Source organism: Vitis vinifera, chromosome 7 (assembly GCF_030704535.1).
Source record: "Vitis vinifera cultivar Pinot Noir 40024 chromosome 7, ASM3070453v1".
Classification (NCBI taxonomy): domain Eukaryota; kingdom Viridiplantae; phylum Streptophyta; class Magnoliopsida; order Vitales; family Vitaceae; genus Vitis; species Vitis vinifera.
Genome location: NC_081811.1, coordinates 21,939,342 through 21,965,905, shown reverse-complemented (window position 1 = coordinate 21,965,905; position 26,564 = coordinate 21,939,342). Strand labels below are relative to the sequence as shown.

General features: G+C 37.7%; 2 protein-coding genes across 4 annotated transcripts; one reads left to right on the top strand and one right to left on the bottom strand.

The window, feature by feature from the left end:
* Positions 1 to 1,305: 1,305 nt before the first annotated feature.
* On the top strand, positions 1,306 to 22,379 carry LOC100256605 (acetolactate synthase small subunit 1, chloroplastic). Of its 3 annotated transcripts, none has more exons than XM_010648152.3 (13): positions 1,306 to 1,652; positions 3,256 to 3,469; positions 5,196 to 5,279; positions 6,031 to 6,099; positions 8,613 to 8,696; positions 9,277 to 9,429; positions 18,527 to 18,613; positions 18,945 to 19,049; positions 19,137 to 19,259; positions 19,643 to 19,795; positions 20,923 to 20,988; positions 22,043 to 22,168; positions 22,273 to 22,379. In XM_010648152.3, exons 1-12 carry the CDS (start codon positions 1,444 to 1,446, stop codon positions 22,124 to 22,126), a joined length of 1,431 nt encoding a protein of 476 aa, XP_010646454.1. In that variant the 5' UTR covers positions 1,306 to 1,443; the 3' UTR covers positions 22,127 to 22,168; positions 22,273 to 22,379. The 3 variants fall into 3 exon arrangements, with proteins under 3 accessions (XP_010646454.1, XP_010646455.1, XP_002266924.2); XM_010648153.3 differs by having other exon boundaries at positions 22,254 to 22,379; XM_002266888.5 differs by having other exon boundaries at positions 22,043 to 22,379.
* An 828-nt stretch (positions 22,380 to 23,207) lies between these two features.
* Positions 23,208 to 26,501, bottom strand: LOC100251471 (probably inactive leucine-rich repeat receptor-like protein kinase At5g48380). The gene is made up of 3 exons (XM_002267128.5): positions 26,002 to 26,501; positions 24,610 to 25,580; positions 23,208 to 24,442 (listed from the first exon to the last, which is right to left on the bottom strand). The coding sequence occupies exons 2-3, from the start codon at positions 25,456 to 25,458 to the stop codon at positions 23,426 to 23,428; spliced, it is 1,866 nt and encodes a 621-aa protein (XP_002267164.2). The 5' UTR covers positions 25,459 to 25,580; positions 26,002 to 26,501; the 3' UTR covers positions 23,208 to 23,425.
* Between the last annotated feature and the right edge of the window lie 63 nt (positions 26,502 to 26,564).

Sequence of the window (26,564 nt, the reverse complement as noted above, 5' to 3'; positions counted from 1 at the left end):
TGTATGTGCTTTGTCCTAGCATGATAAACATGATTATTTGTCAAATGAATGACACTTTGACCATCACAACGTAACACAACACTTTGCTTATGCTCGTGACCAAAATCTTCTAAGAAAGAGAAAGACAATAACTGCATCATTTCTTTGTTAGCCTCTGTCATTATACTATAAGGCCTTATTTGGACCGATTTTTAAGAAGCAAAGATGATTTTTTAATTAAATTAATAAAAACTTTTGTGCATATTTTATTTATTTATTTATTTAAATTTATGGTTAAAAAGTGGGTTAATATAAAAGCCAAAAAAAAAAAGTTATTTCTAATAGAAATTTTATTTTGATTTAAGCATTTTTTTTTGGCTTGTTAGGCTTTTGAATTAATGACTCGTGCATCTCCCATATTTGAAGAGGGCATTTCATATATATCTTCTAAATGAGAATTCTCTATATAAATTATTTTATAATTGAGCTTTATTTTGCTCATAAAAAGTATACCACGTATTAATTAAATTACGTTTAACAAATTCTAAGGTCTTAGAACATTATTTTTCTACTGTCATTTGGATGAGTCAGAGGGTTAATTAGTGTCAAACCCATCTATCAATATGTCCAAACTATGTCAAACCCAAGTTAAGGCTAAATTGAGAATTTCAAACTTGCTTCAAATTTGTGGGCAACTTGAATTCTTACTAATTACCATTGTTTTCTCGTGGTTACTAAATAAAATAATTATTCTAAAGTTTATATCATATAAACCATATTATAAAATAAAGGATGAAAACCAAAATGTCTCAAATCCATCCATTAGATACTAGTTTAGCATATATGATAAGCCAAAATTCAAATTTCCACATTTTAAATAAAACATAGTTTAGGATAATTAAAAGCAAAAAATGTTAGATTTTTTTCCTTATATTTTAAATAAAATAACATATATTATAATTTTATAAATAAATAAATAAATAATATGCCATTTGGGGTTTCAATGGTTGCTCAAACTTTCAATCCGTGCCAATCTTAATATTCTGACCAAACCCTGAATTGAACAAATATTGCAACCTTACTTTGGTAATTGTAGTCACATGATTTTCTATGTCCACTTTGAAAAGTATGATTTATCTCAAAACAGGTCAAAGTGTATTCAATCTTGAAGAATTATTGCATGAAAACTAAGGTACATGTTCCATTGAGCAAATTTGGAATAAAATTAGGGCTTAAATTGAAAAATAAAAATAAAAATTAATGGGTAAAAGAAGAAGAAGAAAGACGACAACTTAAGGAGGCATTCTCTTATTATTTTAGTACAACGGTGGTCCAACAGACACCACTTTCACCAACCAAAGCGGCGTCGTTTAATGGGGTGCAAAAAACGTGAGTGTACTGCGTACCTTGAGCCACCTTTCATTGCTGGAGAACCAGTTTGGGGAGTGGGTGAACTGAGTGGAAATGGCGGCTGTGGCAGCGTACCCAAATGGCTTCACCACTCTCAAGCATGATGCTCTGAGAGTTGAATTGAATGGAGGGTCTTTGGGTTTTGGTGGGACATTGCGACAGGTGAGGCTAAAATCAGTGACGAGGTTTGAGGTGAAGAGACAGCTACAGGTCTGTGCTTCCGCTGAGAAAGCAGTGTCTGCTCCTCCCATTCAACGCTCCAAGTAGGTCCCAACTTGCTTATATGTGAATGTTTTCATGTGGGTTTATTTTCGTCTGTTGTTTTTGAAATGGATTCTGCAGATTTGAAAGTGCCTTATGTGTACATGATTTCTGGGATCCAGTGGGTGTTCTCTCTTGTACGGCATGTGGTTGGAAGCCTGGAAGATGTTATTTTTCTTATTTTGGTTGTTATCATAAGAAAAAAGTACATTAAAAAAAAATTATATATGCCTTTTCCTTTATTTATTATATTTTGTTTTTGTAAATCGTGTGAAGCTTGATGGTCTCTGGATAAGAATGCCAGCCATCTTCATTACTTTGATTCAATTAATTTTCTCTTTGGGATGTCTGTATAAGGTGGTTGTTGAACAGTGCTATTTAGCTACAAGGTTACAGCAACTAGAAACGTGGGTTTGTGTTTCGATGAATTGATTAGTTGTAAACTGGGGATGATGGTTTCAGAACAAGGGAAAAAATTTGGAAGGATGCGCGGTAGTTTATGGGTTACTCTGAAATGCTATCTTAGGAACTGCCTCTCTTTGTATCCTTCTCATTGATGCTAACTATAGGCTCACAACTGTATCATAACAAAAAATATCAAAATAGTTGATTTTGTGTGGCGAAAAGAAACATATCTTCCCTTTTTCACACACTATATTGTTGTAAGATTTATGCTAGTATGTGACTAGAGTGTAGATTTCCACTTTTCAGGCATTCAAATAGGTGCTTGGGCTTTGAGAGTAAGTGGAATGAGGAAATGAGTAAGGATCATTTTTTAAGACACCTATAGGCTAATTGCTGGAGAGTGTCTCAAATGTTTGATTTGGTTCTTTGCTAGTTGTAACTTGGAATAAGGCTTTCAGCATCATGTTCCTGTGGTTCTGGATCAGGAAGTGGTCTAATTCTTCTGCTTTTATTTATGCCATCAGTTCCCGCGTTTAGATCCATTGCTGTATTTTTTATTTTTATGGTTTTCTTACCTCATCTGATTCAGTAGATTAAGAGAATCGGTTCTCCAAGTGATATGGCAGTTCTTCTTCTTCTTTTTTTTGTTCAGAGATATTTCAAAATACACATTAGAGATTCAAGAGGGGTTGCCACAAGTTCTTTTCAGTTGCCAAAATAAATCTTCCTTTGAACTACAATTGTACTGTATTTTGTATGTTCGTTCATTTAATAATTATCTGTTCAATAGTTTTATTTGATAAGCCTACCCTTACTAATATCATGTGGGTTTATCTGGTTTGGAGATGAATTATTAATTTACAATCCATGTTACTTTACCAAATAATATAGTATACCATATAGGATGTTTAAGCTGATGATCCAGCTGTCCTTCGAATATCTTTCATCTTTGCCTTTCAATGGGCCTCGGGAGGGGATATAATGAGTAAGCTGTCCATCTCTTACCATTCACCTTCTATTGTAGACTTAGAACTATTCGTTGCATGCATGTGATAATCTTTTGCATTATTGCAGAACATATGGTTGTAATTTGGCGAGTGTTCCAGAATGCTACTTGTAAAACCTTTTTCTTTTTTCCCTTTTAGTATGCATCTCTATGATATTTAACCTCATTGTAAATTATATTCATTTGACTTTCAGGGTGAAACGCCACACGATTTCAGTATTTGTTGGGGATGAGAGTGGAATTATAAACCGAATTGCAGGGGTTTTTGCTAGGAGGGGGTACAACATTGAGTCCCTTGCTGTTGGCTTAAATGAGGACAAGGCTCTCTTTACTATAGTTGTCTCTGGAACTGAAACAGTTTTGCGACAAGTTGTGGAGCAGCTTAACAAGCTTGTGAATGTTCTGAAGGTTCACTTGACCTCTTTTGGTTTTGAAATTTATTTTCAAATATCTTAGTTTTTATAATGACTCTGGCACTGCTGCAGGGATATGTTAGCACTATAGTTTTTTACATGCATCATTATAAGTAGTTGTGCACTTTGGAACTGTTAATTTCCAAAGTTCAAGTGACAGTTAGTATAGATTATCGTTCAAACATATCAGGAGTAGAAGAAATGAAATTTCATTTGAGATCTGGGGCTGTCCATTGATGTGAATAAAGTATTCTGAAATGATACTAAGATACTAGCAATAATTGATCGAACAACAAGAACGCACCAAAAGTAAACTCTTTTGGAAGAAGCAAGAGCTGGCTCAAGCAAAAAACTGGTCTAATACTTCCATTAAGACTCTAAAATCATAGATCATATTAAAAAAAAAATTGATGGTTTTCTTCTCAATATTTTTATAGACCCATTAAAACAAAGTATGTGGAGTTTATGGAGTCCATGAACTATTTCCTACACCACATTCAAAGTGTGTTACACATCAGGCATGAGAAGTCAAGTGAGAAGATTGAGGCCCTCTAAAGGTAGATGCTTCTCAGTCCTTTTCTGCAGCTGAGATCAGGAGTGGTGGGCGTAGATTCCCCTTGAGAAATATGGGGGCCACAGGCTCCCTCAAACTGGCTTTTTTCATATTGACAGATGTTTGGGAAAAGATTTTGACCTTTGACGAGCTTCGGAGAAGAGATATTCTCACTGCTGGTGCTTGAGGAAATTGGAGACAGACAGTGACTTGCTGATTCACTGTTAGCTAGCTTGCAGCTTATGGTTGATGATTATCTCCCTGGCTGGAGTAAGGAAGGTGTTGCAAAATGTTGAACTACCAATTTTCCTAAAAGGAAATTTAGGTTCAATACATATGCTTCCTTAACACCTTCCCTCACATGGAGAGACAGATAGACAGACATAATTTGGATTCGTATCCAATAAACAAATAGGGGAAATGCAAATTGCAGAGAGGGGGGTTGAACCCGAGACCTCCTGCCAAACCAAGCTTTGGTACCATGTTGAATTACCAATTTTCCTAAAAGCTTAAGCTTGCAGGATTTTGGTTCAATATGCATATCATGCTTCCTTAACATAGATGAGGTTTAAAGACTTGCTTTTGATTATTAGTGTGGCAGATTTGCAAGGAGTGAGAGAAAGTATGGATAACTCCAAGCATTTGGAGACATAAATGAAAGAATTGGTTATTGAGGTCCCACTGGGAGCTCAAAGAGATTGTCCTTTTTTCATTGCATAAGTGAAATGTGGAGTCTAATAGGTGTCATATTTTTTTTTTAATCAAAATAATAGAGGTCATAGTTGGCCCTCATTGGACATGACAGACAATTTGGGTTCTCCCAGATAGTGGTGGTTTCTTCCTAGCTCTTGTCATTCATGCTTTGGTTTGTGATTTTCGTTCCTGTTGGATATAATTTGTATGCCTCCCTTGTGCTAGTGTTGTTTCACCTTGGCATTCTCTTATTCCATTTCCCATTGCAAAAAAAAAAAAAAAAAAAACAAAGGAAGAAGAAGAAGAAGAAGAGAAAAAAGAAAAGAAAAGAAAAAGAACAGACATGCATGCATATACCGTGCTGTACTTTTCCAAAATGCATGTATCTCCACCTAGTTTTTAGTGGAGTACCATTTTTTTTGTTTGGTTTGGTGCCATAGGCTTCTATTTCATTTTAGTTTTATCTAATGTATAGGTGAAAGATCTCTCAAGGGAGCCACAGGTAGAGCGTGAATTGATGCTCATAAAACTTAATGCAGATCCAAGTAAACGGGCAGAGGTAATTCAAAATGATTTATTTTGTTTTCTTTTATTGAAGTTTAGATCTTCCAACACATGGACCAATGCAGCATATGATGGATGAACTACTCTGACCTGAAAAAGGAAACTGTTTCACCAAATAGTTCTTGGTTAATAAGGCATTGCTATATGCATAGCAGTTCAGAAATCATGCTTCTGTGCAAAAATGACATAAAAAGAGTGGGAAGAAGCAGTTTTTTATGTAGTGTTTATAAATTTATATGGTGTGGATTCAAAATTCAGTCTTCATCTTGATCCCTTTTTAGCCAAAGATGCTTCATTGCTTTCATCATTTTTTTAATTCAAATTTATCATTTTAAGTTTAGATTTTGTTTGTTCTCCAAGACTTCAAATTTTGAGTATGTACAAGAAAATAATTTAACCTTCCCTGAGAAATGAGCATTTGTTGGTAAACTGTTTTGTTTGACATGTAATTTATGATTATTTAGCCTTCTAGAAAAGGCTGAATGGTCAGATAACCAGAAAAGAATCTGCTCCTGCAGTAGCATAGTCCAAGTATTTTCATCTTAGATCTGTAAAGCTTCTCTCATCTTTTTGGATGGCTGTTGCTAAGCATTATATGCATAGTATTACGTATCTCACTGGGTGTAGAGTTCTCTTCTCATTTACTATTTTTTTTTTTTTGATAGTCTCTCTTCTGGTTTACAATTATTTTTTACTTGGCATTAGTATCTAATTTTTTTTTTTTTTTTTTTGTGCTTATATTTCAGATCATGTGGTTAGTAGACATCTTCAGAGCAAAAATTGTTGACATTTCAGAACATTCATTGACCATTGAGGTGACTGCTATGAGATCCTTTTTCATTGGCTGGTTCCATGTTTTAAGTATTGTATCACATGGGCTATCATATAACTTTAATCTATGTTTAATGTTAAACATACACATGGATGCTAGTGACAGTCCGGTTGTTTTATTATTATTGTTTATTATTATTATTATTAATTAATTTTTTTTTTTTATTATCATGGATTAAGTGAATACAAAGACGAATGAGAACTCTTTCCCCCAATCACAACCACTACATAACTTTGAGCAAAGGCGAGTAAAAACTATCTACTTTAGATATTGATGGAAATGCACATCTAAAAGTGGTTACAAATATGAACAAAAGCTTAAGGGGTAGAAAACCCCCTACAAAAGAGATAATCTGTTTGGCTCCTTCTTTTGCTAACATATCCGTCATATGGTTAGCTGCCTAACAAAGAGTAATATAAAAAATTTGATGCGGCCATCCATCAAACCTTCACGACCTTCTCCCCTTATTTACCCAAGATTGGACTCAGGTTTTGTTCCCACACAAGTCAGATCAAGCAGCTACCTGCTTTTCACCAAAGGAGCCCTCTGTATTGGCCCTATCAATATGATTGAAGGCCATCACCTCAATGCAAGGCCTTTTGACAGCAAGATTTGAGTATGAGAGCAGTAGGAAATTATACACTGAAAATGCATAAACTCTATAACCTTTTATAAAAGGTTTTGTTTTTGATAGATAATTCTAATGAAACTTGACCAACCATGGAGCTGAAATAACTCATTCAGGACTCTTTTCTCAATCTTTTTGAGCATAACCTCAATTGAAGTACTTAATTGAGGTATGGATTACCTGGAGCTAGAGAAGAGGCAATTTAGGGAAAAATAAGTTAGAAAATTGGAGCAAAGAACATAACAAAAACAATTCTAAAAGATTTGACCTGATATTACATAAACATTATTGCATTGGTTTAGGTGTGAGTTTTAGCTGTTTGTGTCTAGGTATTAAATACTTCATGCCTACAAATTTTAGGATATGGAGACTTAGCTAAAAGTGACTCAATATGAAAACTTGGATACCAAAAAAAGAAAAAAAAAAGGAAAGAAGAAGAAGAAGAAGTAGAAAAATCAACTAGAAATCAATCAAAAGCAAAGATATCCTCGATCTTTTCTCTTTTATACCTATATTTTCTTTCTTACGCCTAAATATTCTTATAGAAGTTCATTTTCCAACAAACTCTCTCTTTTGTCAATCTAGCTATTTGCTAAAGAAGTGGAATGTTAAAAACATATTAATTAAAGTCAAATTGCCATATCTAAAGTAAAGTAGGAGTATTGGGCATAGATGTCATGCCCAAACTTGTATGGTGTTGTCTTGACATGGGTACATCAAGGGAGTTGAAGACTTTAGGTATCATGGCAGATAAATATGATTTGACACATTTCAAAATCCAAAAGAATTTTGGATCCTAACTCTAGTCTAACCAAACAAACAAAATAAAGGGGGTTAATTTGGCCTTAAACAACTTTGGGTTGGGAAAAGATATAACATGGATAAAAACAAAAACATGTTCACCTCATGAGCCTTAAAACTAGGTTTCTTGGAATATATGAATGGTTGGGGTTTAGCGTACATCCTTATATGCACATATGTACCAGTACTTTGTGCAACTTGTGTCATTTTGACTTCTAAGGGATGGATTGCCAGCTTAACCCAACCTAAAGAAAAGACCTACATTCCCTATAATTTGGTTGAATTCTAAAGCCCCATGTCCTTTGATTATGTGCATATGGACTATTGGTTCTTCATGTGCTTTTGTATTTTATGTCTGAGATCTTAATTGCTTATAAAATGTTGTGTCAGTAGAAGCTTTAATGTAAACATGTTAGTTCAATAATACAAAGATGAAATAATTCACACAAAGGTACATGAGGTTTTAACGTGGTTTAGTGAACCATGCCTACAATTCACAAATGAGAGAAAATCATTTCACTATAGATAATAGTTTAGAGAACAAAAACCAGATACAACTATTGGGCTTTCAAAACATCCTATGTTTCCCCATTCCTTGTATCTACACTTTGAACCACAAGCCTTTTTGCTCCACTTGGTATCTCTCATTTGTCTTCACATCTCTATCCACCACGTATAGTCTTTGCAAGCCCACATCCATCTCTTTCCCGTTTCCTCTCATGGCTTAGAATATTTTTAGAGATATTCCTCATAACTTTCCTTATTTCATAAAGAAATTGAATATTACAATGATATATGAATATAAAATATTCTATAAAATATTTTTTACAAAAAGAAATGTATACCAATTATGAGACACTTCCCAACACAAAAGATGTGCTTTTCTGTTTGGGTTGATCCATGCTTCATTTGTAGGTTTAGAGTCTTTTATGTGTCCCTACATTGAAAATATTTTTGATGAATAAAATCCCTTTAAATCTACTAAGATTTGAATTTTTAGACTACTACTATTTTTTTGGTCAGTTCATGCTCTTATAGGTCAGTGTATTTCCATGTGGATGACTCAGGTTACTGGAGATCCTGGAAAAATGGTTGCTGTGCAGAGAAATTTAAGCAAGTTTGGAATTAAAGAACTTGCCAGAACTGGAAAGGTATGATATTTTACTTGAAATGCTCACTATTTGTTCTAAAACATAATAATGATTTTATTAATAAAAACTAATACTGAAATGAACAAGCTATACATAAATATGCTGTATTAGGGGAGAGTTTTAGTGATCTTCAAGCTGTTAAGAGCAGAGACTACCAAAAACATCCACGTTTTTTTTTAATAGGTAAATTTTTGTCCCAATTGGAACTTGAATTTGGAACCTCCCACAAATCCTTCCCAACCCTTTATCACTTCAGCCAGGCCTTAATGGCTCCACAAACATGCACATGTTGAACTGTGTTGCCTAGTTTCTGTACCCTATATGAATAAACAGGGTGGGATTGTCAAAATCCAATCTTGTCCCAGACCCAATGAAGGCTGGAAAGTTGGAATCCTGTCCCATTCTCTACTTGATGATAACACATTGCCTGATTAATACTGGATTTCCCAAGAAAAAAAAAACTAGTTTTGTAAATAACCTCATTTTATTTCCTTTCTTGTTATATTCTCTATTAGTATGTAAACTTCAAGTATTTAATGAGGAGTTGTTGATAACATCAAGTATGTGCCTCATGTTCTAGATTGCTCTGAGAAGGGAAAAGATGGGAGAAACAGCTCCCTTTTGGAGATTTTCTGCAGCTTCTTATCCAGATCTTGAAGAGACAATTCCTGTTAATGCTCTTGTCAGGAATGTGAAGAGACCGCTTAATGGCAATCCCAGCACATCCCCAGGGGTATGGTTTTTGTTTCATTCTACAAGTGAATGCATGGTTTTTCTTCTTCTTCTTCTTCTTCTTTTTCTCCTTTCCTTTTCAATTTTGTTTTTAAATGGAGCAAAAATATTATTAAAGAAAAGGAAAGGAAAAAGACAAACAGAAGAGCCATAAACAGGGCCCCTAAGCAGCCCATCATTATCACAAGCATCAAAATAGAACTGCTAGAACAAAAATCAATGAAGCATACATGTTCCTGTAAAAAATTTCTCTAGTCAAAGCCTGTCTTTGTGCAAGAGTGTCTGTTTCTTGATTGGCCTTTATCCTGCACATCCCTCTTCCACTTGCAAAGTTTGGATAAGATCTTTGATCTCCCTCATGAATTGCAACCAAGGGCCAAAGCCACTTGCCTCACCCTAGAAATAATAACTGTAGAATCCCCTCTCCACCGAAGAAATCTCTAAGCTCAACTTTCAAGCATCTCTCAACCCTTTCTAACAGTGCTACGGTTCCCACTTTGATGACACACACCTATCTTGCTGGCCTGGATAGGATAAAGATGATATTTCTTGCAATGTCCCTAAAAATTCTACATATTCCAGGTTGATCCAGATTCCCCAAATAACGATTATCTAGTTTTTTTTTTTTTTTTTTAATTTTTAATTTTTTTATATAAAATAAATAATTTAATTATTTTTATATCTTTTGGGTTGAGAGGAGGTTCCAATTCTTTAGTAGAAGACCCAATAAAATATAGGATCCATGGAGCAATGTAGTCTATGCCAACAAAGAAAACAAATGCTTCTGTAAGGCATTGGGCATAGGACAGTGAACCATCCAGTTAGGGTCCAAAAAGGGAGAAGGAGTCGTGGGCTTCACGCTGGCCCAGATGTCCCTCAAGCCCATGACGCTGACGCATCCTTTTCTTCTCCACAGAGAGAGGGCTCCTCTGCAAAGGCGACCTCGCAGCCTCGTTCAGGCGATGAGAGGGTCGACGTCGAAGCAAACCTTGGAGAGGATGGTCGGGCCGATGAGTTTCAGGCCCTGATTTCATCCAACCCTAGCCCACCTTCAGAGATTGAAGAGGAGAGTTATGGGCGTCGGACTATGGGCTGTAAGTCATCAGGCCCGTCGGGGTTGGGCCAAGTTCAAGGAGGCTCGATGTCGTCTGGCTTGAGATATGGGTCTCGAGAGAGAGAAAGTGCAGCAAGAAAGGGGAAAGCTTCAATGGATCAGAAGGAAGACTTCGAGCAAAGGGAAAAAACGATGGATTCAAGGGAGATGTGGTCCAAACTCTTCCTTCCAAGCGCGGATCGCCGTCATGGACAACGGAGTAGCAGCGAGAATCTTCCCCTACGGAGCGCAGCGTCATTTAGCGAAGGCCCCAATCTGGAAGTGGATGGCGGGACGGGATCTCATCAGACTCGAGGTATCAGAGAGAGTCCCATCTTCCATTGTCTTCTGCCAAGGAATTGCAACAGTTGGTCGAAGGAGGAAACCTCGACGTCAAGAGGAGTGATGGAATCGCGAAAATCCCAACTCAAAGAAGACAAAGGAGGATTTACGGGCCGAGTGGGGTACGATCCTGGTAGCTCTTCAGTCACGGTGTCACCTTCTATTCCAAGAACCAGAGGTAAAGACATCATTTTGGGAGGAAATTGTGAAGTTCCGGGAGTGGAAAGCTTGGAGGTAAGTCAGCCTTTTTCTTCTCAGCCACCCGAGCCTTATCCCTCTCCGTCCTGTAATCTGGTAATGAATCTTCCGTGTCCCTCCGGTCCTCATCTCCCATATTCAGAAATTCTTTCCCAGTCTCCTTCGGTAAATCAAGGTAAAATCAAAATTTTTCCCGAAATAGGCGATGTTGGACCATTAAATTTTGTTGGCATCCCTGTCCATGTTGAGGAGGAGAATCAGAGAGCTGTTTTTAACCAGATGTCCGAGAGTTCCACCCCTGGGAAGTCTTCTAACCTGATGCCAGGCAGGGGTTAATGAGGCATCCCCGCCGGAAGACTTTCTTATAGATGGACTGTCCCCCAGGAAAATGGCTAAAGTACGTGAGGTCCTAAGCTCTCTGGACATTAAGGTGTACTCTAGGAGGAAGAATAGAGGTCCATAGGTGTTTGTATCCAGGTGGATTTGGTTTGGAGGGTTAGGGCCTGCGTGTTTTTCCATGAAAATCATCAGTTGGAATGTTAGGGGTTTGGGTTCAAGTAATAAGCGAAGAGTGATTAAAGATTTCCTTAGGTTAGAGAAGCCGGATGTTGTGATGATTCAGGAAACAAAAAAGGAGAAGTGCGACAGAAGGCTAGTGGGCAGCGTATGGACGGTCAGAAATAAGGATTGGGATTTTCTCCCGGCGTGTGGGGCTTCTGGTGGGATTTTGTTCATTTGGGACTCAAAAAAGTTGAGCAAGGAGGAGGTGGTTTTAGGTTCTTTCTCGATATCGGTTAAATTCGCCTTGGAGGGATGTGGACCTCTTTGGATTTCTGCAGTTTATGGTCCAAATAGTCCCTCTCTTAGGAAGGATTTTTGGGTGGAACTTTATGACATTTGTGGTCTAACTTTTCCGTTGTGGTGTGTGGGCGGTGATTTTAATGTCATAAGGAGAAGTTCAGAAAAATTGGGGGGCTCTAGGCTAACTTCAAGCATGAGGGACTTTGATAGTTTTATTAGTGAAAGTGAATTACTTGATCCACCTCTTAGGAATGCATCATTCACTTGGTCAAATATGCAAGAGTCTCCCGTGTGCAAGAGATTAGACCGTTTTCTTTACTCAAATGAGTGGGGGCAGCTATTTCCCCAAGGCACTCAAGAAACCCTTATCAGAAGGACCTCGGATCATTGGCCAATTGCTTTGGATACCAATCCGTTCACGTGGGGCCCAACTCCTTTTAGATTTGAGAACATGTGGCTGCAACATCCTAGTTTCAAGGAGAACTTTAGAAATTGGTGGAGGGGTTTTCAAGGAAACGGATGGGAAGGCCACAAGTTCATGAGGAGATTACAATTTGTTAAAGCCAAAGCGAAGGAATGGAATAAGCTGTCTTTTGGAGTGCTTAATGAAAAGAAAAAAAGTATCCTCAAGGATTTAGCTAACTTAGACGCCATCGAGCAGGATGGGGGTCTCACCTCTGAATTGTTAGGTCAAAGAGCCTTAAGAAAAGGGGAGCTAGAGGATTTAATTTTGAGGGAGGAAATCCATTGGAGACAAAAAGCTAGGGTGAAATGGGTTAAGGAAGGGGATTGCAATTCTAAATTTTTTCATAAAGTGGCTAATGGCAGGCGAAATAGGAAGTATATCAAGTCATTGGAAAATGAAACGGGCTTAGTGTTGAATAATGCCATGAGCATCACAGAGGAGATCTTACTCTACTTTGAAAAACTCTACGCGAATCCTATAGGAGAGTCTTGGAGTATTGAAGGTTTAGATTGGTCTCCTATTTCGGAAGAAAGTGCAATAAGTTTGGTTGCCCCTTTTACAGAAGAAGAGATTTCTAAGGCCATATTTAAGATGGATAGGGACAAGGCTCCGGGGCCTGATGGCTTTACTATTGCAGTATTCCAAGACTGCTGGGATGTGATTAAGGAGGATTTAGTGAGAGTGTTTGCAGAGTTTCACAGGAGCGGAGTTATCAATCAAAGCACTAATGCCTCTTTCATTGTTCTTTTGCCCAAAAAGAGTACGACAAAGAAAATCTCAGACTTTAGACCCATTAGTTTGATCACTAGTCTCTATAAGATAATAGCCAAAGTGCTCTCAGGGCGTCTAAGAGGGGTCTTACATGAAACCATCCATTCTACTCAGGGAGCTTTTGTTCAAGGGAGACAAATAATGGATGCAGTCCTCATAGCAAATGAGATAGTGGATGAGAGAAGACGATCAGGGGAGGAAGGAGTCGTCTTTAAAATTGATTTTGAAAAGGCTTACGATCACGTAAGGTGGGATTTTTTAGATCAAGTGTTGGAGAAGAAGGGGTTTAGCCCTAAATGGAGGAAATGGATGAATGGATGCTTGTCCTCGGTTTCTTATGCAGTATTGGTGAATGGTAGCGCTAAAGGTTGGGTTAAGGCATCGAGAGGATTAAGACAAGGAGACCCTTTATCCCCCTTTTTGTTTACTTTAGTAGCTGATGTATTGAGTAGGATGCTTGTGAGAGCAGAGGAGAGAAATATGTTGGAGGGCTTCAGGGTGGGTAGAAATAGAACTAGGGTATCTCATTTGCAATTTGCCGATGACACCATCTTCTTTTCTAACACTAGGGAGGAAGACTTGCAGACTCTCAAGAGTCTTTTGTTAGCATTTGGGCATATTTCTGGACTTAAGGTCAATTTAGACAAGAGTAATATTTATGGCATCAATTTGGATCATGCTCATATGTCAAGATTGGCTGAGACACTTGGATGCAAGGCTTCTGGCTGGCCTATACTATATCTGGGTCTTCCTTTGGGCGGGAACCCCAGGGCAGGTGGTTTTTGGGATCCTGTGATTGAGAGAATTTCAAGAAGATTAGATGGTTGGCAAAAGGCATACCTATCCTTCGGCGGGAGGATAACTCTCATCCATTCTTGCCTTACCCATATGCCCTGTTACTATCTTTCTTTATTTAAGTTACCCGCTTCAGTTGCTGCAAAAATCGAGAGGTTGCAGAGGGATTTTTTATGGTCAGGGATTGGGGAAGGTAAAAAGGATCATCTAGTCAGGTGGGATGTCGTGTGTAATCCGAAGGAAAGAGGGGGTTTGGGTTTTGGGAATATTTCTTTAAGAAATCTCGCTCTTTTAGGGAAGTGGTTGTGGAGGTACCCTAGAGAGGGATCAGCTCTATGGCATCAGGTCATACTAAGCATCTATGGTTCTCACTCCAATGGTTGGGATGCTAACACAATAGTCAGATGGTCACATCGTTGTCCTTGGAAGGCTATTTCTCAAGTCTTTCAAGAGTTTTCCTCGTTTACTCGATTTGTGGTAGGAAATGGGGAAAGAATTCGCTTCTGGGAAGATTTGTGGTGGGGGGACCAACCTTTGGGATCCCAATATCCAAGTCTATTTAGAGTAGTCTTGGATAAAAACATACCTATATCTTCAGTTCTTGGTCCTACTCGCCCTTTCTTTTGGAATTTAAATTTCCGTCGTAACTTGTCAGATTCTGAGATTGAGGACTTAGAAGGCCTCATGCGCTCTCTTGATGGAGTGCATTTATCTCCTTCGGTTCCAGATGCCAGATCGTGGCCCTTGTCTTCTTCAGGGCTTTTTTCAGTTAAATCTTTCTTTCTAGCTTTATCCCAATTTTTTGGTCCTCCTCAGGTTTTTCCTTCTAAATTCGTTTGGAATTCTCAAATTCCCTTCAAAGTGCAGTCCTTCATCTGGTTAGTGGCACACAAGAAGGTGAATACTAATGACATGCTACAAGTGAGAAGACCCTACAAAGCCCTTAGTCCGGATATTTGTATTCTGTGCATGAAGCATGGGGAATCAGCTGATCATATTTTTCTTCATTGCTCCTTAACGATTGGGTTATGGCACAGGTTATTTCAGTTAGCTAAGATGGATTGGGTTCCCCCGAGAAGCATCCTTGACATGATGTACATCAAATTCAATGGATTTGGTTCGTCTAAGAGGGGGATAGCCTTGTGGCAAGCTGCAAACATCGCTCTTATTCGGATTGTGTGGAGGGAAAGGAATGCGAGGATTTTTGAGGATAAAGCAAGGAATTCAGAGGCTCTATGGGACTCTATTGTTTACCTTGCTTCTCTTTGGGCCTATTGTTCCAAGGTTTTTAAGGGGACTCCCCTTAATGCGTTACTTTTTGATTGGATAGCTGTTTGTACTCCATAAGGAGTGGTCTTTTTAGAGTGTTGCGCGTTTTTCAGTGTTTTTTTTCTTTAGTTTAGCTGTCTTTGGCAGGAGGATTCCTCATCCTTCTTTTGTACTTTTTTTCTATCAATAAATCTTTGTGTCGTTTCCAATAAAAAAAAAAAAAAAAAAAAAAAAAAAAAAAAAAAAAATCAGACAATGAATGCTTTTACCATTTTTCCAGGTCAAACACCACCTATCAAGGGCTAAAGACTTATCTTTTGCCTTCTTTTTGGAGGCTTTCATTATTTTTAATCAGAGACAAATCAATTCATTGATATGAATTTTTAAGTGCAAATTATGGAAGAGAGAGATCTTTTCAAAGTATGCAGGACTTATCCAAAAAGGAAATATAAACTTTTAAAATAGAAGCAAGAGGACAGGTATATGTCACAAGGATATAACATGAACTTGTACAGTTAGCGCAACTTTGCACTCCTCAGGGGGGTAAAAAAAATCCCCCATAAAACAGGCCTGAATGCTTGGCTCCTCTTTTTGCTACAAGATCAGTGATATCTTTAGCTGAATGAGGATACCAAGGGAAATAACAACCCAAGTCATAAACAACATGTAGAATTTGACAGAGCCACCCATCATGCTCAAAGGCCCTTTCTCGGATTTAGTCACCAAAGATATCAAAATGGCATAGTCCCCTTCCATCTGTAAGAAAGATAAAAGAATTAAATTCTCTACCTTGATGGCAAAACCCTCTTCTTCTGGTTTTGAAAATATTCTCACTACTGAACCACTATGGTCTCTTATTACCTCTCCAATTGACCTGGGTTACCTAAATAATAATGCTTCAACCATTATTATTAACCTTTTTAAGGAAACCAGCCATGAGAATGCTTTTTAGGGAACTTTAGCTTCCCAAACTCCAATATCCATCTCTAGGCTGGATGTCTATTCTTTCTCATGGAAGCCTGAAAGCAAATCAAGAAGCCGATAGGCTGCCTAATAGAGAAATCTCTTCTGCATTGGACTTCGTAAGAGACCATCTTCCTCCTAGAGACCAGTATTGTATGACCTTGGTATAGGGGCCCTGTTATAGGGTTTTTGCATGCTGTTAATATTGCCCTGTTCTTTCCCCTTCTTACCTTTTTATTTCTTTGTACATTCTAAACAGAGTTTTGACCTGATAAAAAGCTGGAATGAGTTTTGAGGGAGTGGTCTCCCAGGAAAGATCTTATAGGTGAACTCTAGGCTTACCAATAATGAATAAGATTGAAAAGGGAAAAGTTTGAATACTCTTGGGAGATTTCTGAAGGTAGAGATGATGTACTCCTTGAAACTCATTAGCATCCATGAAGACCATATACACTGTTGGCAGTTAGATGCCCCTGCAAGCTTTGCCCTCTAGAAAACCTCCCCCAGCGATTGACGGTAAGGACTTCCCTCAAGTACACATTTCCTAATTGCACACCCACCCCCTGTTTGGTCCGGATCATGGTATCTCATCCATGTCTCTTCTTTTTCTTGTTTATATTCAGAATAAGAAATTCCTCTGGAAGTCTATTAGAAGGTATCTCGGTGTATGGTGGGTACCATTTCCCCACATGCAAATATTGAACAGGCTTATCAATTCAGAAAATGTTGGATGAGTATCTTTTGCATCATCAACAGACCAAAATCTATTATCAACTCTATGATACAAATTTTTATAGGCAACTTTATGATACAAATTATTCATCTTTTAGGAAGTTAAAGTATGCACTATCAACAGCTTGGTGATTTTAATCAAATGGCTTCCCAGAAGTGGCAATTGTATGAATTGACTTTTAGCTTTTGATTAATAGTTGAATTCTTTGGAGATGCAAAATGCTAGTTTTTGTGGAATGGTCATTACACCAATCTCTTTTTTATCAGAAACAAAACTAATTCATTTTTATTAAGTAGAAAGGTCAAGAAGAATGAGACATCCTTCTATAGCGTAGGAAATCTGATAAAAAAACGAGAAGAAGAGCTCCACAAAGAGAAATATTTCAAGCTCACATTTGAGGAAGAAACAATAACACATGGTTCTTCTCTTATGATGTGATGTGCTTGTAGCCGTGATTTAAAATTTCCATGGAAATTGATATTTTTCAGGATTATTTTGGTCAATGTTCACTACTTATAAGAGAAGAACAAAAGGGCTGCAGTTGAAAATGTGCAGGTGAAAACATGGCTATTTTATGAGAGGTTATATATCAGTGTGCAGATACCAACCAGAGTGTCTACTCAACTTGGTCTAAGTGACACTTCAGATTTCTCATCAAAGATCAAAGTGATGTTCTATGTATTTTTACTTGTATTAAATTATAATGTTTCTGCCTGATTAGGATGAAAGGAGACAGAAAAATTGGCAAGTATTTCAAGAACTAAGTAAAATTCAAGAATGAAATTGAGTTTGGTGAAAGGAAGCATATCCAAGAATTTCAAGAACTAAGAAAAATTCAAGAATGAAATTAAGTTTGATGAAAGCAAGCATATTAGAAAGATATGTTGATTCATGGTTGTGATATTCACCATTTGGAGTATTTTTGGACTTTGCAAGATTATTCAGGAATAGTTCCTAATAACATCCATTCCTGGTGAGACTTTTCAATCATATTTTAAGTTTTGCACAGCTCAACCTTTAGTTGCAAGTTAGCAACATCATAATTTTGCAAACCCAAATTCAGATTACAAAATTATTTCCTTCTGTTAGCGATTGGAAGATTTTATTGGTTTTTTTTTGTTGTTCTTTTCCTTCTTTTGATATCTTCTAGAGTGCTTAAGCAGCTGTCCATGTACCAGCATTTTATTTTCTTTGGTAACTGATGGGTCCTTCCTTTTGATCTTTTTGATAAAATTAATCATTTACCAAAAACATATGCTTTTAATCAATGTACCTTTCTCTGGATCTCATAATCAATAATCAATGATTGGAAGATGTTCATTCAAATACTCTACTGTGTGATTCAGTAAGTGGTGAACTGGCTCTGCCATAACCAATTATGCAAAAGAAAAATGTTCATCTGTAGGATGCATGTCCAGCCAAATTATGCTGATTTATGTGTTTGAAGTTCTTTGCCAAAGGTTAACTTTACAGAGCTATGCTAGTGAGAGCAGATGGTCTTATTTTGATACATCCTTCTCATTTGACACTGTTCCTCTCTCTTTACTATATCTATACCATGATTATAGTATATTCTTCTGTGATCTTTGTTTATCTTGTATAAATTTTTCTCCAAATCATCAGCTATTTTGAATTGACCATTGATAAATGTTAGTTTGTTAATGAAGGGTGATGTTTATCCAGTGGAGCCTTTCAACGACTTTTCTGTTAATCCAGTTCTTGATCCTCACTGGGGTGCTCTGAATGATGAAGATGTAAGATATCTATTTGCTACTGAGGATTCCTCTACATTTTACTTTATCTGTTTCTTACCATGTTCAACTCATACTTAGCCAAACACTGTACAGAAGTGAGGTAACCTTGACAGACCTTAGCGAGCATTCAATCTAGTCATTGAGTATTTAGAATAAGAACAAAACAAACCTTTTTTTTTTTTCATAGATACTGCCTGAGATAGATATAAATTTTTTAAAAGAAACCTCCTTTATCAGTTCCACATTTGGAAGTGAGTTTTTCATTTGAAAGCTTAAGCCATCCTCATCAATATCAACATGTTTTATTGTTTTCTCAATTTGAAAAATTCAGTCAAGTGGGCTTCGATCACACACTTTATCTATGCTAGTGAACGATACTCCTGGCGTTCTCAACATAGTTACTGGGGTTATATCTCGAAGAAGTTATAACATTCAGGTTGGTTTTGATTTGTGCTTGTTTCTTTGTTCTTTCCGATTCTCATGAGATACTAATTTGAGGGTCATCTTAATTTCATGCTCTCAGAGTCTAGCTGTGGGACCTGCTGAAATGGAGGGGCGTTCTCATATTACAACTGTTGTTCCTGGAACTGATGAGTCAATCAGTAAATTGGTTCAGCAACTTCAGAAGTTAATAGATCTCCATGAGGTGAGAGTTACCAAATTTTCAGCATTGAGACAAGAAATTAAGGGCCTTCCAGGAAACCTATCGATCCCTTCGAAGAATCCAATCAGGGAATGCAAAACTTGCAACTTCTTACAATTTTCCTGATTCAAGTTCTCTGTTGCTATTCAAAACAATCCATGGTTCTTAAAATACCTTTACTTCTCATTTCTGTCCATTACTTTGTTTGGCTCATTCTTCTTTTATATGGCTCCTTCTAAATTTTTTGTTGGAAAAATTTTCGCTCAACTCATTTTATGTTGAAAGTTGAAACAAACGCAGTCATGAGGGAAAAACTGGATATCATTTGGTACTTGTTTTTCCACAATGCCTAACTTCTCAAAAAAATACAATGGTGATTTGTTCAGGTTCGCGATATTACCCACATGCCATTTGCAGAACGAGAGTTGATGTTGATAAAGATTGCTGTAAACACTGCTGCTAGGAGGGATGTTCTTGATATTGCTAGCATTTTCCGGGCCAAAGCTGTTGATGTGTCTGATCACACAATTACCCTAGAGGTGAAAATGGTTTACCCAAATGTCTCTTGTTGGTCTAGCAGTATCTCTTTATTTCTTATATTCACCTTCCTGAATTCTATAAGCAGTTCTGGGCACTGCATCACTCAATTGGCCTCCTTGTTCTTCTAGTTCCAAACAAGAATTGGTCTAGTTTTCAATGGTAATTTATCCTATACTAGGGTTGAGGTTTGGCGAGGACCCTTCATTTTTTTGATAGGGAAAGAAGAATTTATTAATTAAGACACCTAACAAAAAAGGGTATGCCAAAAGGTGAAGAAGATAAAAAAATACAACTACAAGCACCAGCAGACCACACCACACCCAACAAGGACCCTCATCTTTACTAATAAATAAACAAAAGTAAAACAAGAATAATACTTAGGTTTATAGAAGCCTTACTTAGACAGCCTAGAATGTTCAAGTGGATTACAATTATCCTAGACTGCTAGAGAACTGGGGAGATACCATATTGCATTTCAGAAGTTAACGCGAAATGAGGAAGCTAATAGGCAGGCGAAGGAGAGGGTTACTTCCTCGGATGACTTCATGAGAGGCTTCTCTATTCCCTGAGAGTACTCTCCCAGGCTTGTTTTGCATGGATTCTTCTGTTTTCTGTTTTTCTTTCTCCCTTTTTTTGCTTTGGAGGATCATTTTCCTTTCTTAACAAAATATTTGTTTGCTATGAGAAACATATATCTTCTTTGTCTCAATTATCTTGTAATAAAAGGGTTTCAAGAAGACGTATGAGCTCAAGAATTCGAATATACCATGGCCAATATCACTAAGGCTAACATCTTTAGTCGTTCTTTATCGATTTAATCAAAATCAAACTACTTCTAGGCTTTTTATGCTCATTCTTGCTTCCTAAGTATGAAAATTTCAGCTGACTGTCTACTGGTATCAACATAGTTTGTGTTAGGAGTTTAACCAGATTATGATGTAAAAATAGTACAAAATTATAGTTTGCACAAATACTTTCCTGGTGCTACCTGATTTATAGGAGCTCCAAAGTATTGCGATGCTAGTGATTACCTGTATTTTTCTGGCGTTTTCACCATCCCTGCAATCTTGCCTTCATTTTGCCTCCCAGTTTCACTAGCACTTAAAGCTATTTGCGTTTATTCCAGCTCACAGGAGATTTAAACAAGATGGTTGCACTGCAGAGGTTATTGGAGCCCTATGGGATTTGTGAGGTCAGTCTCCAGAATCTTAGTTCTTCACTTCGTGTTAACATTTAGTTATTTTGCTGAGTCCCATTAAATTTTGCATATTAACCTCTGTTTATAGGGTAGAGAATATATTTGATCCTCTTACAGTTTAGAGTTAACGTGATCTGACTCCCTTCACCAATTTGTAGAAAGCACCTTCACTGTTATGTTTCATTTTGTGTTTCCATGTCTTCAAATTTTGAACTGGAAGTCATGCTTAAATTTGCTAACATTCTTCAAATTACTACTTCAAAGCATGGATAAACACTATATTTTTTGGGACTTGACCAGCCAATTAAAAATACTGTTCTATGGTATCCCCATTTGTTGACAGGATAAGAACTCAATTTATATGGGATCCATTTTTTGTGTTAAACCCAAAATGAACCAACCCCAATAAAATAAATAAAAGATTTGAAAAATAAAAAAAATATTAACAAAGTAATTATAAAAATAGTTATGCTTAATAACCTGCTGAATCCAACTACCTGAGTATTGAACCCGTTCCATAATTAATTATGATTGGCTACCTGGTTCACTCAGTCAAGCTCAAAAGATGAGTTGGGTTTGGTGTTTTGGGCATTGGATCAGATTCTACAGTTGTAACTTGTAACCATGTCATAGCCTAGGCGGTTTTGCCGTTTTTCTAGATGTGGAAAGTTTCTAAATCAAATGGCTTAAACTTTGACCTCATCCTTTTTTCTAAACCTTTTGATGGACAATCTGCTAGGGTAGGGACGGTCCATTTTGTGCTGGGTCTGGCACCAGCAATTCAATGCCTGTTGCCATGTCTCCTCTTCAAAATCCATTCCCCTTGCTCAGGGTACAAGGATAGGATTCAGGCGTTTGTAATTAAGTTTTTGTTCTCATCTATTAGATTACTCTATGCTGCATCTAAAATTTATAATCTGACTAGGCTGCAATTGATGGAAGATATCAATACCAGCCATACCTAGTAATTTTTTAGTTATGTATTTACCAGGCTTCACTTTTTGTCTTCATTTCTCTGTGAATGAGATTTTTCTTCTGTTTCTTGAAGGTGGCACGCACTGGGAGGGTGGCATTGGTGCGGGAGTCAGGGGTGGATTCAACATATCTCCGTGGATATGCTCTTCCTCTGTAACCCTGAATATCCTGAACAGCTTGTTCTGGGGGATTATCTGAAGTAGGTCATGTTTTTCTTTAATTGTTCAGCCTCTTTTCCATTTTTTTTTGCATTGGACAAGGAAAAGAATTGAAGCCAAACTCAGTTTCTTATGTTTGTGTTAGGTTCCTCAAGAAGGGATCAGTGTTCATTTACTCAAATAGAGACCACGGTCGCCAAAACTGGAAAACATGTTTTACTTAAATCATCCACTTACTGCTAACGGTCTAAATGTTGTCCAAACCACTCTCTGTTAGATCTGTAATATTTGAAATGTGTGCTAAATGAACCGCTGTATAACTATCAGCCTTAACAATTCAAATAGGCTGCCTTCCTGTCTGTCTATGGCCCCAGATTAGTAGATATTGGGTCCATATCTGGAAGACAGGAAGGGAAGATGAGCAGCTATGGTACTTTGTTTCTCGTTTGATTAAATGGCAGCCATCAGGATTGTAGGTGGGTAACAGCAACTATAGTTTCTCAGTGGGGCTGGTTCTTATCTCAAGTCACTGACTCTCTAAATGAAGCATGGCCTTTGCTCCATACGAGGTTTGTCTAATTGGCTGCTTTTCCTGGCTGTAGTGTTAAGAAGTGATGACACTTGTCTTATTTAATCAGCTTAGAGCAATTTAAGTTTAGCGACAGTGAAGCAAAGAGCTAATAAGCCGTATTCACTGGATTCAGTCTTTTGTCTTGTTGCGAGCCTGTTGTTGAAAGAACTGATTGTTACCAGAAACAACCAAGGACCAAAAGATACAAGGGCATGCACGTTGTATCCAATTCTGTGAAATGGAAACTACAACCAGAAAAATCGGTTTAGAGATGACTCCTGGTAACTGCATTCACAAGCTCTGTTCACTAGCTGTTGTGAGAAGATGTAGTGGAACAACTAAGTTGAGCACCTGAGCAGGATGAAGATGAAGGTAGCAATTTAAGTGACAGCTATTTCTTTTTTCCCTTCTTTTTCACACCTGGAAAAGTGAGGGAGAAAAGGAGTTTGACCTTCCCCACACTTCATAAAAGTCTTATTCAGACCTTACAAATAACTAGAAACAAATGATGGTTTGAAGAGGTCTTATGAGATGAGAACAATATCTCAGCATTACAGCAAGTAATATATACAATTGGTGGTTTGAAGAGAGTCTAAAACAAATGATTGGAGCACTACCACATATTTTACATATGTGCATATACCCATCACTGCAACAAGGATTCTATACTAAGGATCTCATATGGCATCAAACTACTAAACTTCATGCTTAAAATTACCTGCATCTTTCAGGGGACCTCCTTTGTTTCTCGAGCCACAATAAGCTCATCTGGGAGATCAGCATCGGCAGTGTTGGAAGGCACAAAAATCTCATCATCAGTTGTGAAATGGTATCTCTCACCAATTGCTCTGAGGAGCTGGTAAACTTCAAACATTGTTGGTCTTTCTTTTGGAGTCTCTGAGACACACTTGCAGGCAACTCTAAGAAACTGCATGAGCTCACCATCAAAACCTTTCCCAAGCAAAGACTTGTCAATGGCAGTTTGGAGAAGGGAATTACTTGATAGATCAGTGATCCACTCCACCAAACTTCCCTTGAAGCCATCGGGGGCATTGGAAACATGGGTTGGTCTCTCACCAGTAATCAGCTCAAGAAGAACAGTACCAAAACTATAAACATCCCCCTTGGGCGTGGCAACCAGTGTTCGTAGATACTCAGGAGCCACATAACCCAAATCTCCAAACTCTCCATTGACAAAAGTACTCAAATGAGTGTCGACAGGGTTCATGAGCCTTGCAAGCCCGAAATCAGATAATTTGGGTTCAAAATTCTCATCCAGCAATATGCATTTAGAGCTTATATTTCTATGGATAATTCGAGGATTGCAGCTATGATGGAGCCAAGCCAAACCTTTAGCCGTCCCAATCGCAATTCTAAGCCTCAGGGGCCATTCCATGCCCTTGGCCTCAGGTTCCAATGGATGCAGTTGATCATATAGGTTCCCATTTGCCATGTGTTTATACACCAAAAGCCTCTCCTTCTTGGCCATGCAAAAGCCCATCAATGGAACTAAGTTACGGTGTTTAACAGTCCCCAGAGTGTTCATCTCAGACACAAATTCTTTCTCTGAGCGTTGCGAGTCCTGCAACCTCTTAACCATGAGTGAACAACCATCAGGAAGCACTGCCTTGTACACCGATCCTGTTCTTCCATCTCCAATGATGTTATTTTTGTTGAAGTTGTTAGTGGCTTTCATGAGATCACTCAATCTCATCTTTGAAATTGACTTCTCAAACATTGAAACCTGAGAATAGCAACATCTTCTCTTGTTAGCAACTTCCTAGTTAATTTTAAACTATGAATCTATAGAGCTAAATAACTACGACAAGAACAGAAAGAAAAACTCCTTAATTATAGAAAACAAGAACCATGAATTTTCTATTGAAGATAGGCTATATTAGATAAACTTGCCTTCAAGCCTTTCAGTCCTTTTATGCTCTTTGTCCATTTGTTACCATCAGGATCATCTTCCTTCTTCTTCTTCTTTATAACCACGCCACGTGAGATGTAGTACAAAATGATGACCACAACAATAACTGTTATGGTCACCCCTCCAACTGCTGCACCAGCAATAATGCCAATACGGAACTTCTTTGGAGAAGCCTGGCAAAGATCGAAAAAAGGTTTCCCACAGAGTCCTGGATTGTTTGCATAGTCCTCACGTGTGGTACTGTTAATGTTTGGGATCTGCCCTGTCAAGAGATTGTTGGCAACACTAAACGTTTTGAGCCTATTGAGCTGGCTGAGTTGCAGGGGAATGGTCCCTGTTAACCGGTTATTATCAAGTTTAAGTACATTCAGAAATGAACAATTTGCAAGACTTGGGGGAATGTCGCCAGCAAAACTGTTGGATGAGAGTTCGAGGGTTGTAACAAATTTGAGTAACTCTGATATATCAGAAGGGATGGAGCCTGACAGCTTGTTGTTAGAAAGATCTAACCCTGTCAAGCTTGAGCAGTTGCGAATCCCACGAGGGAACTGGCCTTTGAGACCCATGTCAGAGAGGCGGATATTAAGAACTCTGTTTTCATCTGGGTGCCAACAATCGATCCCCGCAAACTTACAGATGAATCCCTCAGTATTATTGTTGAAATTCCAGGAAAAGTTCAAATAGTTATTAGGGTCTTGAAGAGAATTCTTTATAGTCTTCAAGCAATAGATATCAGTCTCAGTAGCATAGCAAACACTACTATAACTCAACAACACCACCCAGATCAAGCTGTGGGCAACAACCACAAGATATTTGCTAGTCAAGGCCATGTGCCCCCCACTAAAAACACCCAAAATAATTGACAAAATTGAGGGGTTTCCAGCAACTTAGGTAGCCATTACTTGTAAAATTGGAGCACAGCACTAGAGAATCAGTTGACAAAAACCTATCCCTAATCACATGAAACCAGAAAAAGGAAGTCAAATTCAGCTCATAAAACACCCAGGTCGAAAAGAAGATCCACAGAAAACACAGAACTAGAGAATCAGTTCACATACACCAAACCCTAATTACACAAGACCAGAAAAGGAAGTCAAGTTGAGCTGAGAAACCACCCAGGTGAAGACAATTGAAGAGAAAACTAACAGACAACAGCGCAAAAACCCCAACCTCAACCCCAGAATACCTTACAATTCAATATCCCACACACTAGCTGAAAAATTAAACCCAGAAAAAATCCAAAAACCCCAGTTCAATTTTGTCAGTTACACACAAAATAAAGGAAAGATTAAGACATAACCAGATAGAACAAAAAAAGAAAAGAGAGAAAGAAAGAAACATACATATAACAGATGATGTAGAGAAGAACTGACCTGAAACTCTGATGGGTGTGTGAGATGGGTGAAGAAAAATAAGGAACCCAAGCCCTAAAAATGGGGGAAAGACCAAGCCAAACTCCCCCAGCAGAAAGAGGAAAGAGAGGACGAGAAGGAGTAGAAGACTGAAAGAATCAACAAGGAAACATCGTGGGTGTGGTTTTTGTCAAGGATAAAGACTGGTTTGTGATGACTTTCTTTTTTAACTTTCCTAACCACCACCCATTTCCTCCATTAGTCCCTTCCCAAAAGTCTCCCAAGTCTTCCCCTTTGAAAATTCAAACCTCTCCACCACTTCTTGTCACTCTCCATCCACTGTTTCCTAATATTAAAAAATCTTAGCATTATCGATTTTTAAATTAACAATATTTCTCTTCAACAGCAGGATTTCATATTTTTCATATTCAATAAATCTCCTGGGATACTAAAAGCTCCATCCATCCATCTTTCTTTCTTTCACTCTGCCTTTCACCATTCTTTACCTTTTTAAGTTTTCCCCACCAATAATAATCATACCTAACCTGAAGAATATAGAAAATAGATTGACAGTATTATCCTTT

Coding starts and splice junctions, on each gene's coding strand:
- LOC100256605 (XM_010648152.3), top strand. CDS start 1,444: ATGGCGGCTGTGGCAGCGTACCCAAATGGCTTCACCACTCTCAAGCAT. Junction 8,697..9,276: donor AACTTGCCAGAACTGGAAAG/GTATGATATTTT, acceptor CTCATGTTCTAG/ATTGCTCTGAGAAGGGAAAA. Junction 19,050..19,136: donor GAAGAAGTTATAACATTCAG/GTTGGTTTTGAT, acceptor TCATGCTCTCAG/AGTCTAGCTGTGGGACCTGC.
- LOC100251471 (XM_002267128.5), bottom strand. CDS start 25,458: ATGGCCTTGACTAGCAAATATCTTGTGGTTGTTGCCCACAGCTTGATC. Junction 24,443..24,609: donor AAGGACTGAAAGGCTTGAAG/GCAAGTTTATCT, acceptor TGCTATTCTCAG/GTTTCAATGTTTGAGAAGTC.